The sequence below is a fragment of the Sinocyclocheilus anshuiensis genome, unplaced genomic scaffold, assembly GCF_001515605.1.
Source record: "Sinocyclocheilus anshuiensis isolate Anshui unplaced genomic scaffold, SAMN03320099.WGS_v1.1 scaffold469, whole genome shotgun sequence".
NCBI lineage: Eukaryota > Metazoa > Chordata > Actinopteri > Cypriniformes > Cyprinidae > Sinocyclocheilus > Sinocyclocheilus anshuiensis.
Window position 1 is genome coordinate 1,058,805 of NW_015537995.1, and position 18,264 is coordinate 1,077,068.

Here is an 18,264-nt window from a genome sequence, read left to right on the forward strand (position 1 = left end):
TATTTCTTTACACTGTTTTCTGCTGGCGCTTGAACACACTTTCCTTATTTTTTTCCACAACAAATGGCCAAGCAAGCGCAGACACTGACAAGATACGCGATACAGAACGAGACCAAACTCGATATCAGCACGTCTCCACACAGTAAACAAAACAAGCATTTCCTAGCAATGACAACTGCACTAAACACTAATGAGACAAGTAAATACACTTATGAGCTGCTTTTAACCTCCGCTGATAAAGATGGCTTCTCTCAAAGACTATTTCTTTACACTGTTTTCTGCTGGCGCTTGAACACACTTTCCTTATTTTTTCCACAACAAATGGCCAAGCAAGCGCAGACACTGACAAGATACGCGATACAGAACGAGACCAAACGCGATATCAGCACGTCTCCACACAGATATGAGTGAGCATTTGAAGATGATATATATCTTATATATATAAGATATATTTCACAGCATATGAAAAGCAAAGCTAAAATTAAATATATGAATAAAAATCGGGTGTCTTATTTTATTGATAAGAGTCACTTTGGTTTACAGTAGTTAAGATGGAATGGACAAGCTAACCACAACCAAGATTGTGAAAGTAGAGGGGGGATCTGGAGGATCTGGAAAAGGTGAGTGTGTAAAAATAATTAAATAAGAACTAATTAATTAATTTAGCACAACTAGTAAAACTGGAACTTGTGCATATAATTTGTCCCTTAACCTGAATGATAAAAAAAAAAAAAACAGAAATCCAGAAACACACAGAAACTGTAACGACCACAAGACTGACATCTCTACCCCCAAGTAGGTTTAAATGTCCTTTCTGAAATAACTAACTACACTTCATTAAAAACTATTAGTGTTGTTCTCTAATTTGAAAAACTGTGCAATCTCCTTCCCTGCTGAATGTTACTTGGTGTCTCCCCACTAGAGGGCAAGAGCAGCTCCGTGAGCAGCCAACAGGTACTGACCTCCATAGTGAACAGCTCAGGCTCTGGAGGAGCTGTTCTGGTGGAGAAGAAAATCATCTCCCAGAGCAGTGCTGAAGGAGGTGCTGCCAAAAGCTATGTCATATCCTGTGAGTCCAGAAATCATCCAGCATTAACCGGCTATATATTAGATATAGAGGACATTTCTGAAATGAAGACATTAGATTAGATTAGATTCAACTTTATTGTCATTGCACATGTAAGGTACAAGGCAACGAAATGCAGTTAGCATCTAACCAGAAGTGCAATAAGCAGTAAGTACAGGATATACAGTGTCTACAATATGTTACAAATGTACAATAAATATACAGAAAAGGCAGTACTATGGACATAATTTACAGATTTTTAAATACTACCAGCATGATATACAGATAGGTATACTATGAACATACTATACATATGGATTATGTAATAAGTGTATGTACACTATAAGCAGAAACTATGAACATAACAATCTCAGTTACACCACACTGCAACAACCATCATCACCCACAGGTTACACAGAGACAATGTGTTTGTGTGCCTGTATTTCGAAAGGATTAACATACTAAAAAGATACATGTGAGAGTGAGAGAGTGTAACTGATCATATGTTGTTTTGTTTTAGGTGGCATGCAGAATAATCTGACCCTCAGCTCATCTGCCCTCAGTAGTGCAGGTCTGTACATTCGCACTGCACTATACCAAATTTTGATTAACAAGACTCCAGTTTTGAGCTCTGGTTAAATCTTAAAATGCCCAAAGCCTCATAAAACTGATAAAGTACCTTCCCAATGTTCCCATTAAGAAAATGCTATTTCTGAATGTTCTCTGAAAGTGTAAAAATGTGTTGAAATGAAATTTAAAAAACAAACAATAAGGGAACGTTCGTTTTTAAATTGTTGGAACGTTACTTTTAAGTGAAGTGACATGTGGCCAAGTATGGTGACCCATACTAGGGGTTAGTGATCTGCATTTAACCCATCCAAAGTGCACACACACAGCAGTGAACACACACACACACCCGGAGCAGTGGGCAGCCATTTTTTTGCTGTGGCACCCGGGGAGCACTTGGGGGTTCGGTGCCTTGCTGAAGGGCACCTCAGTCATGGTATTGAAGGTGGGAGAGAGCGCTATATATTCACTCCCCCCACCTACAATCCCTGCCGGTATGAGACTCGAACCCACAACCTTGGGTTACGAGTCCAACTCTCTAACCATTAGGCCATGACTTCCCCTTTTGAGTGTTCTCTGAAAAAAATAGACAAATGTTCAACTTAAATATTTCAGAACACGTTCCATGAACGATGTATTAACAACATTTTTGTGTTTTGAGAATGTTATTACCAGACAATTTTGAACAAGCGCTCTATTAACGTTACTGGAAGAACCTTTGTTCATAACTTTGAGAGAACGTTAGCAGTATGTTCCATGTTAACTGGTCTTATGCTGATGCCGCCCTCTGTGTTTCTGTTTTTCTCAGTATATGGGATGCATAATAACCTGTCAACATCTGGTGGTGCTCTCATGGTTAATGGAATCAGTGCTGGCCAAGGTAAACTCAACCTTGTCTCTATATAAAAACTTGAACAAACTGATGCAGTGCATGCAAATAACCACAGTAAGAGATTCACTATGTCTGTTTGTACTTCCAGTGTATGGGGCACTGAAGAATGTTGGCAGCGCTGGATTGGCCACCACTGTTACTAGTAAAAATAATTTGACTTAAAAATGTGTAAGATTAAAACATTGCAATATTACCAAATGAAAATGTGTTCTTATTTGTGTCACATTCACAGCTGTTCCCAGCAGCCCTATCACCGCTGATGATGTGTTTGTGAAAGATGGCAAGTTTATTGGGAATGGAAAAGAAAATGTAGCCGCTAAGAAAGAGACTGAGCGACTGATCATGTCCAAAAACACTGGCAAACTGTTCATCACTTCCACCACCAGTGCTGGAGCAGGTAGAGAGCAGAGACTAGATATTTTACGCCATATTTTTAATTTTATTTATTTATTTTTGTAGCTTAATGTACAGTTGAAATAGTAATTTAATTAGTTAAAAATCTAGTTGTTCCAGTTGAACTGGGTAAAACAGTTAAATACTGTATATACTACATTTGGAAAAGTTTTTAAAAGAAATTAATACTTTACTTCAGCAAGAACCTATTAAATCGATCAAAAGTTACAGTAAAAACATTTATATTGTCACATATATTGTTACATTTATATTATTGTTTTTCTATTGTGAATACTGCTCTTTTAAAATATCTATTCATGAAAGAATTCTGAAAAAGTGGTTTCCACAAAAATATCCTGATAATATTGTGTCTTGAGCAGCAAATCAGACAACATTGTACTCTGAAGGATCATGTGATACTGAAGACTTATTTTAAATTGTAATAATAATATTACTGTATTTTTAAAATCAAATAAATACAGCCTTTGTAAGCAAGACTTCATTAAACACATTAAAAGATCTTACCCACCCCAAATGTTTGAACAATAATTGTTAAAATCAAAATGAGTACGTTATGATTAGTGTATGATGTTTATATTACATATTGTTTTTTTTTTAATATCACTTAAATTTTTTTTGTAGAAATGTATTTGTGACAGTAAGTTCTTATATAACAGATTCTGAAGATTCACTCAAGAGGGAGAAAAAGATGATCTCCAGCACAACTGAATCCACAATGACTGGTACATTCAGATAAAGTCACTTACTGTATATTATCTAATTAATAATAAAATCTTCCCTTAGATGACATGCAATAAAACCATAATTTATGTGCTTTCAGCTTCCAGAGCCTCAACGAAAGACAAGGCAACCTACGCAGGTGAATGTCCTAAAGAAATGCAAATATTACAGAAACGGTCATACACATCAGTTCATTCAGCAATGATGGCCTGTTGGATCTGGTTTTTGTTCATAGTCTCATATTCTAACGTTACAACAGAGATCCGTAAAGATGAGTCTGACAGTGCAGGACTAGGATTCTGTTCCTGCTGCTCGTGGTGGAAGTGGCTTCTGGCACTGATTTTAGGTCTTCTCCTTCTACTGGGACTCCTCTGTGGGCTCATCGCACTGGGTACATTATGTCTCATGATATTATTTTAGACCAACTGATATAGCTTGTACTTTCAAAATGAAAATTTCTCTGTCTAGGTGAGGAGGTCCGGAAGCTGAAGGCTCGTGTGGACGCTATTGATGGTGGGGAAAGCGCAGTCTCTGCTCGAACCAGTCGTTTGTCCGCCTCCTCGGCTGTGAACGCCATTGATCCACTGGAGTCTTCATACGCTGAGCGCATCCCTGGCGTCCGTGCCGATAACACTATAAACCTGGGTTCAGCATCTGCTACACAAGACCCTGTGGTTCTGCAGAGGACCATCCAACAGATCCTCAGATCCGAACTTCAGTCAGACACCGTCAGAGGTGTTTACCATTTATTCCTGCTAAACATATGATAGAGTTATCTAAACATTTATACATTTTTATGATTTCATTATAGCTTCACTGGCAACTTCACTTAAGGGTGAGAGAGGAGAGCCTGGGCCTAAAGGTAACACTTACAGAACAATAGATAAACCTGGAGAAATACTGAGTGAAAATGAGTGAATGCATTTTTACTCATACATACATTTTACTCATACTCATGTCATTCTAGGTGACCAAGGACCTCCTGGAGTGAAAGGTATTCATAAAAATATCACACCGAGCTGTCAGATTCAAAATTATGTGAGATTCATAAACAAACATGCATAATATTGCAACAGTATCACATAATATCACAAATATATTACAGTATCACAAATGTATCACAGTGATATCAGAAATATATTATAATATAAATGTATTAGAATTATATCACAAATATCACAATGTCACACATTATCACAACAGTGTCACATATAAAAAATGTATCAATTATATCACAAATCTATCACAATCATGTTGCATCACAACAGCATCACAAATATATCACAATATCACAGCAATATCACAAATGTATCAGTTATATCACAAATGTATCACAATGATATCACAATGTCACTCATTAGTGCAACAGTATCACATAATATCACAAAGATATTACAATATCACAAATGGATCACAAATATACCACAAATAAATTGTAATATCATAAATGTATTAGACTTATCACAAATATCACAATGTCACACATTATCACAATAGTGTCACATAAAATCACAAGTATGACAAATATGTCACAATAATGTCTCACATTCACAACAGCATCACATAACACCACAAATATATCACAATATCACAGCAATATCACAAATGTATTAGTTATATCACAAATGTATCACAATGATATCACAATGTCACTCATTAGTGCAACAGTATCACATAATATCACAAAGATATTACAATATCACAAATGGATCACAAATATACCACAAATAAATTGTAATATCATAAATGTATTAGACTTATCACAAATATCACAATGTCACACATTATCACAATAGTGTCACATAAAATCACAAGTATGACAAATATGTCACAATAATGTCTCACATTCACAACAGCATCACATAACACCACAAATATATCACAATATCACAGCAATATCACAAATGTATTAGTTATATAACAAATGTATCACAAATATATCATAGTCACAAATGTTTTACAATTATATTGTGACAATGTCACACGTTACAAGTGTCACATAATTATATCACAATTATATCACAAATCTATCACAATAATATCACATCATCACAACAGCATCACAAATATATCACAATATCACAGCAATATCACAAATGTATTAGTTATAAATATATTACAAATGTATCACAATTATATCACAAATACCACAATTTCACATTATCACACAACTGTCACATAATATCATAAATATTTCACAATAATTGCACATTATCACAACAATATCATAATATCAGAAATATATCACAATAATGCCACATCACAATAGTACCACACATCACAAATATCACAGCAATATCACACATGTATCAGTTATATCACAAATATATCAGATATATTAAGAAATATCATGAAAATGTTACAATAATATTACAAATAATTTTACAGGTGATACAGGGTTTCCTGGAATTCCAGGTAATTCTTTTTTTATATCACAAAACATAACAATCCTTTACACTGACTGTATACTGTACACATACCTAAATATATGAATAAAGAATATAGATTTGATATGTACTTATAAGAAAAGCCTAAATTAATAAACTGAATTAATGAATGGCATCTTTTTAGGTCCTCCTGGTCTCATTGGTCACCCTGGACAGGAAGGTCCTCGGGGACCCAAAGGAAGTGAGGTATGAGGCAGAGACACTGAACTTCTACCTGTTGATTGTTTCCATTACAGTTGAAGACAGATTTTGTGATGCTGACATGTGACAAAGATGATTCAGGTCTAAAACATCTGCTTGTGTGTATTATTCACAGGTGAATCAGGAAATGATGGTTTACCTGGGCCGAGGGGTCGAGAGGGGCCAGCAGGTCCCAGAGGAGAACCGGGACCCCCAGGATTTGGAGAGAAAGGAGAGAAAGGTGATACCATTTTCATGATTATTGCTACTGTTTTGTTATAAATGTTTATACAGAAGCCCTTTAATAACATTAAAAAGTGGCTTGCTAATTGCTCTGTGTTTGCTCCTCAGGTTCATCCGGCGATGTTGGTGCACCTGGGCTAGCAGGACCACCAGGCCCTGTGGGACCCAAAGGTAAGACCATCTGCTCAGAGACAAAGAGAAAAACAAGCAGAAGAACATCAGTACAGTATGTAAAATTATTCTGGTAGCAGACAAATAGATACATACAGGACGTACGTTTTTTTAAGATGGACCTAAATTTGGGGGTAAACGTGTTTTGTCGCTGCAGGTGATGCAGGTGCACAAGGCATACCAGGTCTTCAAGGAGCTCCTGGACCCCAAGGCTTCCGTGGAGATTCTGGTGATCCTGGATCCAAGGGTAAATGTAAATTTTATTAACATTTTCCCTTTTGAGAATTTCATGTGAACTTGTTTTTTCATCATTTTTTATATTTTAGGTGACAAAGGACCTGCTGGGCCACCTGGGGTCAAAGGTCAGTAGAAGCCAGAGATACATAGGGTATTGCAGTAAAGCTGTTTTTCATGTTTTTATGCTGATGATTACGATTACATTGTCTTTATTACTGAATAAGGCGATCAGGGAGAGAGAGTACCACATGGTGCCACTGGTGAGTTATCTTACTTACAACTATATATATATATATATATATATATATATATTAATCGGCACTTATTGCTGTATGAAGTCATTGTGGCATTTATTTTCAACATCACAAAATATAATATTTTTTGCCAGGTGAGCCAGGTCAGGTCGGATCATCAGGGCCTCCTGGTGAGAAAGGTCTTAAAGGATCAGCAGGTAGGTTTCATCACAGAAATAAAACCTGAGTAAAAGAAAGCCTGTATCACATGTAGAATCAATGCAGATATAACCTCTTTTGAATTTTATAAGAAATATGCACTACCTTTCAAATAAGTTAAAGTTAATACTTCTATGCAGCAAGGATGCATTAAACGTTACAAAAGATGTCTATTTCAAATAAATGCTGAAAAAATCTATCAGTGTTTCCACAAAAATATTAAGCAGCACAACTGTTTTCAATATTTATAATGATTTGTATTTTTGATTAAAAAAAAAAAACATTAAAAAAAATCGTACCTACTCCAAACTTTTGGATGGTATTGTATAAAATTTTTTAACACATATGGATTTAAAAAAGGACTGTATGTGCTGTATCATATGTATAATATATCATATCATATTTTATTTTCCAAAGGTGCTCCTGGGCCAGATGGTGTTAAAGGAATTCGAGGTCATTTTAAAACTAAGCCTTGGGAAAATATTAGTCTGTGTCTTTCTTTTTAAGCGTTCATTCTGTAAATTTCTCCTTCATTTAAATTCAAGGGGATCAAGGTCCAATTGGGTTGCCTGGAGCTCGGGGACCCTCAGGGCCTCCTGGAGATGCAGGAATACCAGGTATAAATGAAAAGAACTCACAGCTAAGAATTCACACCTTGAATAAAAAGATCATTTGTGCTTTTCATGCTTTTTAAACATAATTGTTAATAATGCAAACCATGTAAAGAAAGTGTTTTTCTGCACAGGTACACCAGGACTCCAAGGACCACCAGGTTTGATTTCATTTGTTCTCAGCTGCATATGAAACAAAACATATCTAGCTTTTTTTGTGAAACGGCAGACACTGACAGGTTGACTTTAATTATTTTATTTTATTTTATTTTATTTTATTTTATTTTATTTTATTTTATTTTATTTTATTTTATTTTATTTTATTATATATATATATATAAATACACTTTGTCTTACCACATTATACATGATGTTGTCTCTTTAGGTGAGCCCGGTGAGCCCGGAAGAGTCATTTCTGCAGGTGAGGGAACACAAATGATAATTAGTTTTTTAGTTAATCTGGCTCATTTGATGGTGACAACATTCATCATTATTTCTTATTTCTGGTCACTCCTTGCAGACGCTAATACTAACACTGTGGGTGTACCTGGACCCCCTGGACCTCCTGGAGCTCCAGGTCCTTCGGGACCACCTGGACTATCAGGTGTCATGAAGTTCATCATGGATTATCTCAAATGCATTTAATATGAAATGAAAAGAATTGGTTAAACTACAGTATGTTCAGGCTAATATTGCTAACCTTTTCTTTTTCTTTTAAACCTCAGGTCCTATTGGTCCTGCTGGTCTTCCTGGTTCACCTGGTAAAAGGATTTTTTTTCTATAAAACAAAAAGACTGAAATCAGAAAGTTTTAGTTTCCTGACATTTGAATCTCTATAGGTTCAGAGGGAGATAAAGGAGACAAAGGAGAAGATGGGAAGCCTGGAGTCTCTGAGAGTGCAGGGAGTGAGTGTGTTCACAAATGTATATTATAATTGCTTTTATATCATTAATTCACTTTTAATCTAAATTGAACAGAGAAAGCTGCTTCTGAGCCTGGTCCTCCTGGCCCACCTGGTCCAGCAGGACCACCCGGACCGCCTGGGAATGATGGAAAACCAGGTACATAGTTCTTGAATTTAGTTCAGTCTGACTTCATCTCCAAATGGCATTTCTGTATTGTTATGGTATTCATTTTTTATTTTGTTTTTTTCCACAGGTATTGGTCAACCTGGTCCTCCTGGTGAAAAAGTGAACCGGGAAGCTTTGTACCCACTTCAGGTATACTTTAATTTACTGTACGTACTGTATTAGCATTTGAGATCTTAAATTATGGTATGAAAGTGATCTGACTGTGGTTATTGCGATCGATCAGAAACCTTCTTTGCTGGACCACCTGGGCCTCCTGGACCTATTGGACCAAAGGGATCGCAAGGTAGATCCAAAACACATAATTTTAAATTTTTTTTCCTGGAGACATGTGGAGCCTGTGAATTTTAATATTTAATGTCTTCTGATCAGGTGATATTGGCCCTCAAGGTTTCCCTGGTAAGACCGTCACATTCTATCACACATACAGTATATAATATAATTCTGACATTTTTGGATTACATGCAAACTTCTCTTTGATCTTTCTTTACTCAAGGCCAGCCTGGACTACCTGGAGAACCTGGAATCGGTTAGTGATTCAAATTCATATAATAAAAAAAAATAAAATAAAAATAAAATAAAATATATATATATATATATATTCTACACTGTTTTGCAGTAACTGACTGGAAAGTTTACATTATTTTACCCTGAATCCAGGTATTCCAGGACAGCCAGGGTCAACAGGACCACGTGGAGAGCAAGGTCCTGAGGGTCCACCAGGACCACAGGGACCTCAAGGACCAATGGGTCCCATGGGACCAGAAGGTCCAAAAGGTATAATGGAAAAAAACTATATCTGTTTTTAAAAAAACAAACAAACAAACCTCCAGTTACAGTAAAACACTTACAATTGTAAATGGAGTTAGTGTTTCTACATCTGTGCACAAACATTTTAATTACAACTTTTTAATATTTAAACAAAGGTGATGCTGGAGTCCCAGGGGCCCCTGGCATTCCAGGATATTCATATGGTAGGCAAACAGGTCTATTGATCCAATATCTGCAGTGACATGAACCATATACCATTTCTTTAGTGAAAGATAGAGTTTCAATTCATCGTTTCTATAAGGTGGAGGATCCAGAAGCGCTCCAGGACCACCAGGTCTACCTGGACCCCCAGGGCCTCCTGGAGCACCCAGTTCATCGGGTGGTGGCTCACCAGATGTTGTTCAACAGGTTTCAGACTACCTCAGAAGTATGTTTAAAAGGAAATGAAGCACTTTTATGCACCCTAGCAATTCCCCTAAAACCATACAGTACACCTTAAAGGGACAGTTCAGAATTTTAAATTTTCACTATCCCTTTAAGAACTGCATAGCAGCTGTCCACAACATGCTAGCATTGGGGCAGCAAACACTCAAAAAATAGCTTGTTCAGTGAACTTAAATGAAGGAAAACTTTTCCATGCAATTAATTCAGGCCCACACAACAGGACTAAAACATGTTCAGTTAAACAAATAATGTTAAGTGTGTTCAACAAAATGTTATTTGTTTAATTGAACTTGATTTAGTCTTGTTGTATGGACCTGGGGCGGGGGTCCCCCAGGTCCATACAATATTAATATTAAAAGCAATATTAATGCGATCCCATGCAAAGCATGCTGGGAGCTACACATCCACTGTTCAGTTAGTTATGTCAACAAAAATTTTTGAGAATGAGAATTTTTAATTTTTATTTTTACAAATTTAAGTGGACTGAACATAATGGAAATAAGTTACATAGAAAATGTTGCTCATGCTCATTTTAACCAAGTCATTTGAACAAGCACTAAAACTCTTTTTTTTGTGTGAATGTTGAGTGGACAAGCATCTTTTAGAAGTTTTAGTTCCATTTGGTGCTACTTGAAAAGACACCTTTAACTGGTTATAGAGATAAATGGGTAAATAAGCTGTAATATTTCATGTTCTCTGTAGGTGAACCCATCAGAGAATACCTGACCGGACCTCCAGGCCCACCTGGACCAGCAGGACCTCCCGTATCAGGCTCTGAAGATTCTCTGGCTAACCGTGTTATTGAATACCTTCGAAGTGAGTGTGAAATGTGTGCTTAAGAGCTTTCTTTTTTGTTTTCAAATTTATTTTGGCATTTTATAAACAAATGTAACTTTCGACTAAAGTGCTTTATGAAACATTTTGGTGCATCCACACATTCTTTGGTAATATCTAGGAGATGAGGTGAGGCAGTACCTGATTGGTCCTCCAGGGCCCCCAGGACCCCCAGGTGTGCCAGGTGGATATGGCTTTAACACTCAGGAAGTTGCTGGACGAGTGCTAAGATTGATGAACGGTAGGACCTGGGTCGATATAATTTTTTAATGGTTTTGAAAGAAGTATTTTATGCTTACCAAGTATGCATTTATTTGGTAAAAAAAAACAGTAAAATACAGTAATATCCTGTGATGCAAAGCTGAATTTTCTGCATCATTACTCCAGTCTTCGGTGTTACATGATCCTGCAGAAATCATTTTTTTTTGTGTGAATGTTGAGTGGACAAGCATCTTTTAGAAGTTTTAGTTCCATTTGGTGCTACTTGAAAAGACACCTTTAACTGGTTATAGAGATAAATGGGTAAATAAGCTGTAATATTTCATGTTCTCTGTAGGTGAACCCATCAGAGAATACCTGACCGGACCTCCAGGCCCACCTGGACCAGCAGGACCTCCCGTATCAGGCTCTGAAGATTCTCTGGCTAACCGTGTTATTGAATACCTTCGAAGTGAGTGTGAAATGTGTGCTTAAGAGCTTTCTTTTTTGTTTTCAAATTTATTTTGGCATTTTATAAACAAATGTAACTTTCGACTAAAGTGCTTTATGAAACATTTTGGTGCATCCACACATTCTTTGGTAATATCTAGGAGATGAGGTGAGGCAGTACCTGATTGGTCCTCCAGGGCCCCCAGGACCCCCAGGTGTGCCAGGTGGATATGGCTTTAACACTCAGGAAGTTGCTGGACGAGTGCTAAGATTGATGAACGGTAGGACCTGGGTCGATATAATTTTTTAATGGTTTTGAAAGAAGTATTTTATGCTTACCAAGTATGCATTTATTTGGTAAAAAAAAAACAGTAAAATACAGTAATATCCTGTGATGCAAAGCTGAATTTTCTGTATCATTACTCCAGTCTTCGGTGTTACATGATCCTGCAGAAATCATTCTAATGTGCTGATTTGTGCCAGAAAAACAGTGGTCTATATGAAACTGTTAAGATTTAAAGTTTGTTAACAGCAAGACTGAAACATTCAGGATGTGGGGGACCAAATGTAATTAAGAATTGGCCATTGCAAAAAAACACATCTGGTAACCACTGATGCTACTAGGCTAATTTTATATAGGAACAGCTTATATTAAAATGATTTTTGATATCCCTTTTGTATGTACTATGTTGTTTAAGATTCTGGTTTCAGAGGTCTGCCAGGACCTCCCGGTCCCCCAGGACCTCAAGGAGCACTAGGAAGTGCCGGAGAACTAGTGTCTTACGCTGCTAACGAAAACCAACAGCAAATCCGCGCAAAGCCTCAGGAGTATATCAATAGTAAGAAGAGTGTTTTGCTAACTGTATTTCATCTCAAGTCTCGCTCATTGGTGGCTTGTTTATCAGATGAGATTAATTGAGCTGAATAATTACATTACAGTCTTCTGTAGAGCTGCTTTAGAGCTGTTTCATTTCATAATTGATGTATTTTGCAACATCGACACTGTTACTGAACTGAATCAGTATTAAACTGACTTCCCTGGATAACGACACCATTGTTTCCTGTAGAGCTGCTTATAACTGAATTCAACTTGTTTTGTAACTGTACATACTTATTCAATTGAACTGATATAACAGTGACCCGAGCTGAATAAAGACACTAGTATTGACTTTTTAGAGCTGCTTAAAAAGCATAATTTGAATTAGTCTCATATGACGTTTGCATGATTGATTCTGTTATTTTCCTGTTTAATACTGTGAAGCTGCTTTGAAAAGATGTGTATTGTATAAAGCGCTGTATAAATAAATGTGACTTGACTTTTGCAGGGCACCTGAGCTCTGATGAGAATTTGGATTACGCAGTTATCGCTAAACAGGTTTCCGATTACATTAAGTGTAAGTTATGCTACATGTGGCAGTCATTTAAACAGCCTCGAAAAGAACAAAATATGGGCAGAAACAGATGTAGGAATTCTTTGTTGAGTCTTGTATGTTTGCATTTTTCCACAGCTCATGGCCTGTTACAAGGCCAAGATGGTTTGACAGGGATTCCAGGTCCACGAGGTCCAGCAGGATTCCCTGGACCCCCTGGACCCCTTGGACCCCGTGGACATGATGGATTCCCTGGACTCCCTTGACCTCCAGAAATCAGTCTAGAATTTTCTTCCTCCAATATGACAGCGATCATGGACTACATCAGAGGCAAGATGGAACTTGTTAAAAAAAAATAAAAAAAATCTTACATATTTACGATGCATGGTTTTAATTACAATTGACTGTTTCTACAGAAAACCATATGATTGGACCACCAGGTGTACCAGGGCAGAAAGGGGAGCCGGGATATCCTGGACCACCAGGACAGAAAGGTACAAATCACACGCCCATATGATGTTCATGTCAGGGTCAGCAAAGCCTAGTTACCTTTAGTATCTGTGTGAAGATACTAGGAAATGACATGTCATGACTTAACAGTCCTGTTTACAAAGAGACAAATCCATACAAATTACATAAAAATCTAAATTTTTATACTTTTTTAGTAAGTAAAATGCCTTTTAGTATAATTGTAAAAATGTTCCCCCTTCAGATTGTGGTTCACATGTATTTTATCTTATTTTTATTAAGTACATGTAAGAATAACTTTTATATTATTAGTAATATTTCAAGATGAGCACTTGCCGGACTGAAGCAACTTAGGTTTTTTTTTAATTTTTTTAGAAAAACCGTTAAAATTGATAAAATATGATACATTAGTCTTTTGACGAAAGTTTATTTTTAATCTGTCAATCATCATTATATTACGTTTTGATCCCTCACAATAACTTTTTAAACTACAGAGCTTTGATCGTAAAACGAAGCATTTAAAATAATAGATACATAATTAAGGGATATAGAGTGACGACTGATATTTTTATGCATTTTATGAAATAGAAGTAGTCTGTTATAAAGTTCTCACTGATTTACATTACAAGCTATATCTGAATTTCATCATACTTTTTGTCCGTATAAACATCAGCAACAGCATAACCGTTCAAATCTCCTCTACCTTGTTTCATGTTTTTCTACAATCCATGCAGGTGACAGAGGATTCCAAGGTCAGCCAGGCTTCCCAGGCAACCCAGGAATGAGAGGACAAAAGGGAGAGAAGGGTATGTATCAGTTTACAAGATACATGAATGACCATAACGTTTTTTTCATGATACTGTCAAAACAAGCCTTTTTTCTCTACAGGTGAGGCTTCATATGTCACTCGCAGGAGGAGGAGGAGCAGTGCATTTAGCTAGTGTGCCTAAAGCAGCTAATGCTTTAAAAATGACATGTACATATTTAGTCTTTTCTGTTCTGTTTTTCTTACTTTAGATCAATTTATTACAAAAAGCTAAATATATTCACATTGAATTAACAAGCATTACATGATCAAATTCACCTTTATGATGCCAGTTTTAAGAAAAAACATTTTTGCGAATGTTTTGTTTTTTTTGTATGAATGCAGAATGGGATTTAACAATCTGGGGATGTGCTTTATATTCTGCTTTTTGTCATTTGTGCTGTTAAAATGCTTTCATTACACTCAAAAGTGGCTTGACTTTTAAATTGAGAATAAAGATTGATTTTTTTTTTTTTTTTTAAAGTTGTGGCTTACAAGATGCTTACAGTAATGTTCATAAACAGAGACACTTGAATAGAGAGACCCAGATGACTGAACTATTCACCACAAATGTTTTAATTACAGCAGCTTCCTATAATCACAATGATTTAATCTTAGACACAAACACAGTACATACAACTGCTAGCTTTAAGTTGAAAAAGCTTTAAAAAAAAAAAAAATCAAGACAAACTCAGTCAAAATGCAAACAGGCATCATGAATACACTGAGTGTGCGACTACCTGCAGGAGATCGTAATGACAAGAACTGTGTGTTTTGACATTTCGGTCTTTTTCCACATTTTAAATGTTGTTTTGTTCAGTTTTTACAGACTACGGCACAAATGTAAATGCAGGAAACATTTTGAACTGTATGTTGACAGTTCAGATGAAAAGAAAACTATTACTACAAAAATGTGCTACAATATACAAGAATAAAAGAACACCTGACTGATTAAAGTACATCGGTTTACAGGGCACCTCATCCTCTAGACAATTTTACTGAAAAGTACACTAATGTATTGTAGAGATGTCTGGGTGAACTAAAACGCATGTAATCGTAAAACCATTTGTTTGTTTTTTTGGAGAATAAGTAGTATGGACAATATGAAGAGAGTGAGCTCTCTTGCGTTGAAGTTCACAGATATAAATTGAGATGACTTAATTCGGCTATATGATCACACTGCATAGCAGTGCAAGCGCAAATGCACTTTAAACCACAGTGACGTCAGGATATTTGCATACAGTGTGATATGCTAAAACAGGGCTGCCCAAACTTAGTCCTGGAGGGCCGGTGTCCTGCAGAGTTTAGCTCCAACTTGCCTCAACACACCTGCCAGGAAGCTTCTAGTATTCCTAGTAAGACCTTGATTAGCTGCTTCAGGTGTGTTTAATTAGGGTTGGAGCTAAACTCTGTAGGACACCGGCCCTCCAGGACCGAGTTTGGGCACCCCTGTGCTAAAACATCTCAAAGAAATGAATATTGCTGCTACTATAAATCCTATAGATCCATATTATGATAAACAAAGCTCAAAAAAGTGATGCGAGATAACAGACAGTCAAATATATTTAAATATCCGAGAAATCCTTAATGATAAGGTATTTACCTCTAAATCAGTGGTTCCCAACCCTGGTCCTGGAGGCACCCCATCACTGCACGTTTTGCAAAATGTGCAGTGTTGGGGTGCCTCCAGGACCAGGGTTGGGAACCACTGCTCTAAATAATGTGCCTTTAAACTTCATTAGATTTTAGAACATTTTATTACCATTCAGATTTTTGATTCTGATTTAGATTTAGTTAAATCATTCGCTTAGTTTAGTGCAAGCAAATTAGTCTGAAGTTGAACAGTCATTCCATGTACGCAGATATAATCCTAAAAATATCACAGTAAACCACAACATTAAGACACTGAGACCACTGATTCAAAAAAAAAAAAAAAAAAAAAAAAATCAATTTAGTGGCATATAGAATCACATTATCTTTCATAAACCATTGCTGAAATGTTTAGGGAAACCACACTGAAAATTCACTTTTAAAGCTTAAATTAAAAAAACAAAAGCAAAAACTTCTCTGTATATTACTGGAACAACGAAGTCCCTCCTTCGTTCTGCCTGACATCAGCGATCAGAGGGAACAAGGCAGCTGAGGTTCAGTCCCAATGCAGTTTAGCATCTCTGTGCTTTTAGTGTGAACGTGTGTGTTAAAACCCGGTGGAGTGGACACTCGGGACGGGGTAGAACTTTGAGATCCGGCTCTGGGTGGAGGGGTTAAGGCATGCAGACTCCCCACTCATTTTGAAGAACATTTCCTGTTCCTGTAGCTTACGCGCGAACTCTTCCTCAAGGGCCTGCACGCAGAGGATTATGTTTTTAGTAAATGCACTAATTAAACCTTCTTAACATGATTGAAATGTTGAATAGTAAAGGTGCACTCAGTTATGTTTTGTTGGACTGACACCTAGTGGTGTGGATGAAGCATTACATAAAATCTTTTCATAGTCCATCATTATAGATTCATTCTGTGTGTGAAAGTTTTGTAATAGGGTGTTTACCAAGAAAACAAAATTTATAATAATTCAACCATTCAGAACTGTTAAAGGTGTTAATAACAGTAAGTGGTACCTTCTTGCGGGGTCTGAGTTTCTCTCTCCAGTCCTTGAGCTCTGCGCTGTGCTCCTCATCCAGCTCCTTCAGCTTCTGAGTCTCATGCTCGATCAACAGATGGCACTTCTCATTCTAAAACACACAGAAGACTCTATCACTTTTGCTTTTATAAAAACAATGTGCGGTTTCTCTGCTATGCGTGTACCTGCAGCTGCTGTAGTTCTCCGACATTGGCGTCGCACTGCATCTGCAGGTCTCTCATCTGAGTCTCATGTTTCTGGTGTTGATGGTGACGCTCGTTCTTTTGTCTCTTCTCCTCCTGTGCTGCAAACTGTTCATTGGCCAAACAAATATAAAATATTTACTACACAAACAAAAACATACCGACTACAAGAAGAAAATAATCTGTGCAATACGTTTAAAATATTTAGGGATGCACTATATATAATATTATGGCCCAATATTAGATATTTCAATTGGTAACCAGCAATACTGGATATATAAAAGTGCTATCAGCACATTTTGCAATATTGACTGATATAGATCCAATATCTACGGATACCAATTAATTAAAATCTCTAACAGCATCCGATAACATACTATGGCAATATTACAAATTTTAATTAATCGGTACCCATTGGCTGCATATATATCAGCCAATATTGGGTATTTAATTAAGCATGTTTATTTCCCTTACAGCATAAAAAATTAAACTGGCCAATTAAAATGTTAAAAACAGTGCAGAATTCTGCAGAAACAACAATTCACTTTTCATGTTCATGTACGGTAGAGCTTAGGGCTGCACGATAAATCGAAATGGAATCCAGATTGCCATTCGACAAAAGCTGCGATTGTCATGCGTATCTTTCAGTGAAGCACGGTTCTGTGATCAGCAGTAAATCTCCATCCAAAGGCCAGAGGGCGCTCTCGCGCTGAAACTCCAAATACACCTCGCAGAAGAAACCCGGAAAATGCCTATCGCTGCAGCTGAATAAACAGAAGATTCAACTGCTTTCATTGATTCAACGTGACTAATAAACACATGACTACGGCAATATACGGTTTATTTGAGTTCTTATTATAATTTTCATTAAAATAAAGTATATTTATAATGCAATGCCTTTATCACTGCTTAAATACTATGAAATATGTTGCATGTCTTATTCTATGTAAGAAGCCACATCATCTCACAGAAGGATTTATTTCAAACACTCGACTGACGTTATGAAGTGAGTT

General features: G+C 36.6%; 1 protein-coding gene and 1 pseudogene across 2 annotated transcripts in view; one reads left to right on the forward strand and one right to left on the reverse strand.

Annotated features, from left to right (window-relative positions):
• The first annotated feature begins 556 nt into the window (after positions 1–556).
• On the forward strand, positions 557–14,564 carry LOC107676153 (collagen alpha-1(XVII) chain-like; annotated as a pseudogene).
• A 1,546-nt stretch (positions 14,565–16,110) lies between these two features.
• slkb (STE20-like kinase b) overlaps positions 16,111–18,264 on the reverse strand; it is a 26,535-nt gene continuing 24,381 nt past the window's right edge. For both annotated transcript variants that reach the window (XM_016470228.1, XM_016470218.1), the window contains exons 16-18: positions 17,234–17,359; positions 17,047–17,160; positions 16,111–16,772 (exon numbers count right to left, since the gene is read on the reverse strand). In XM_016470228.1, the coding sequence (XP_016325714.1) occupies positions 16,626–16,772; positions 17,047–17,160; positions 17,234–17,359 (387 nt within the window). In that variant the 3' untranslated portion in view covers positions 16,111–16,625. The remainder of the gene's footprint in view (positions 16,773–17,046; positions 17,161–17,233; positions 17,360–18,264) is intronic.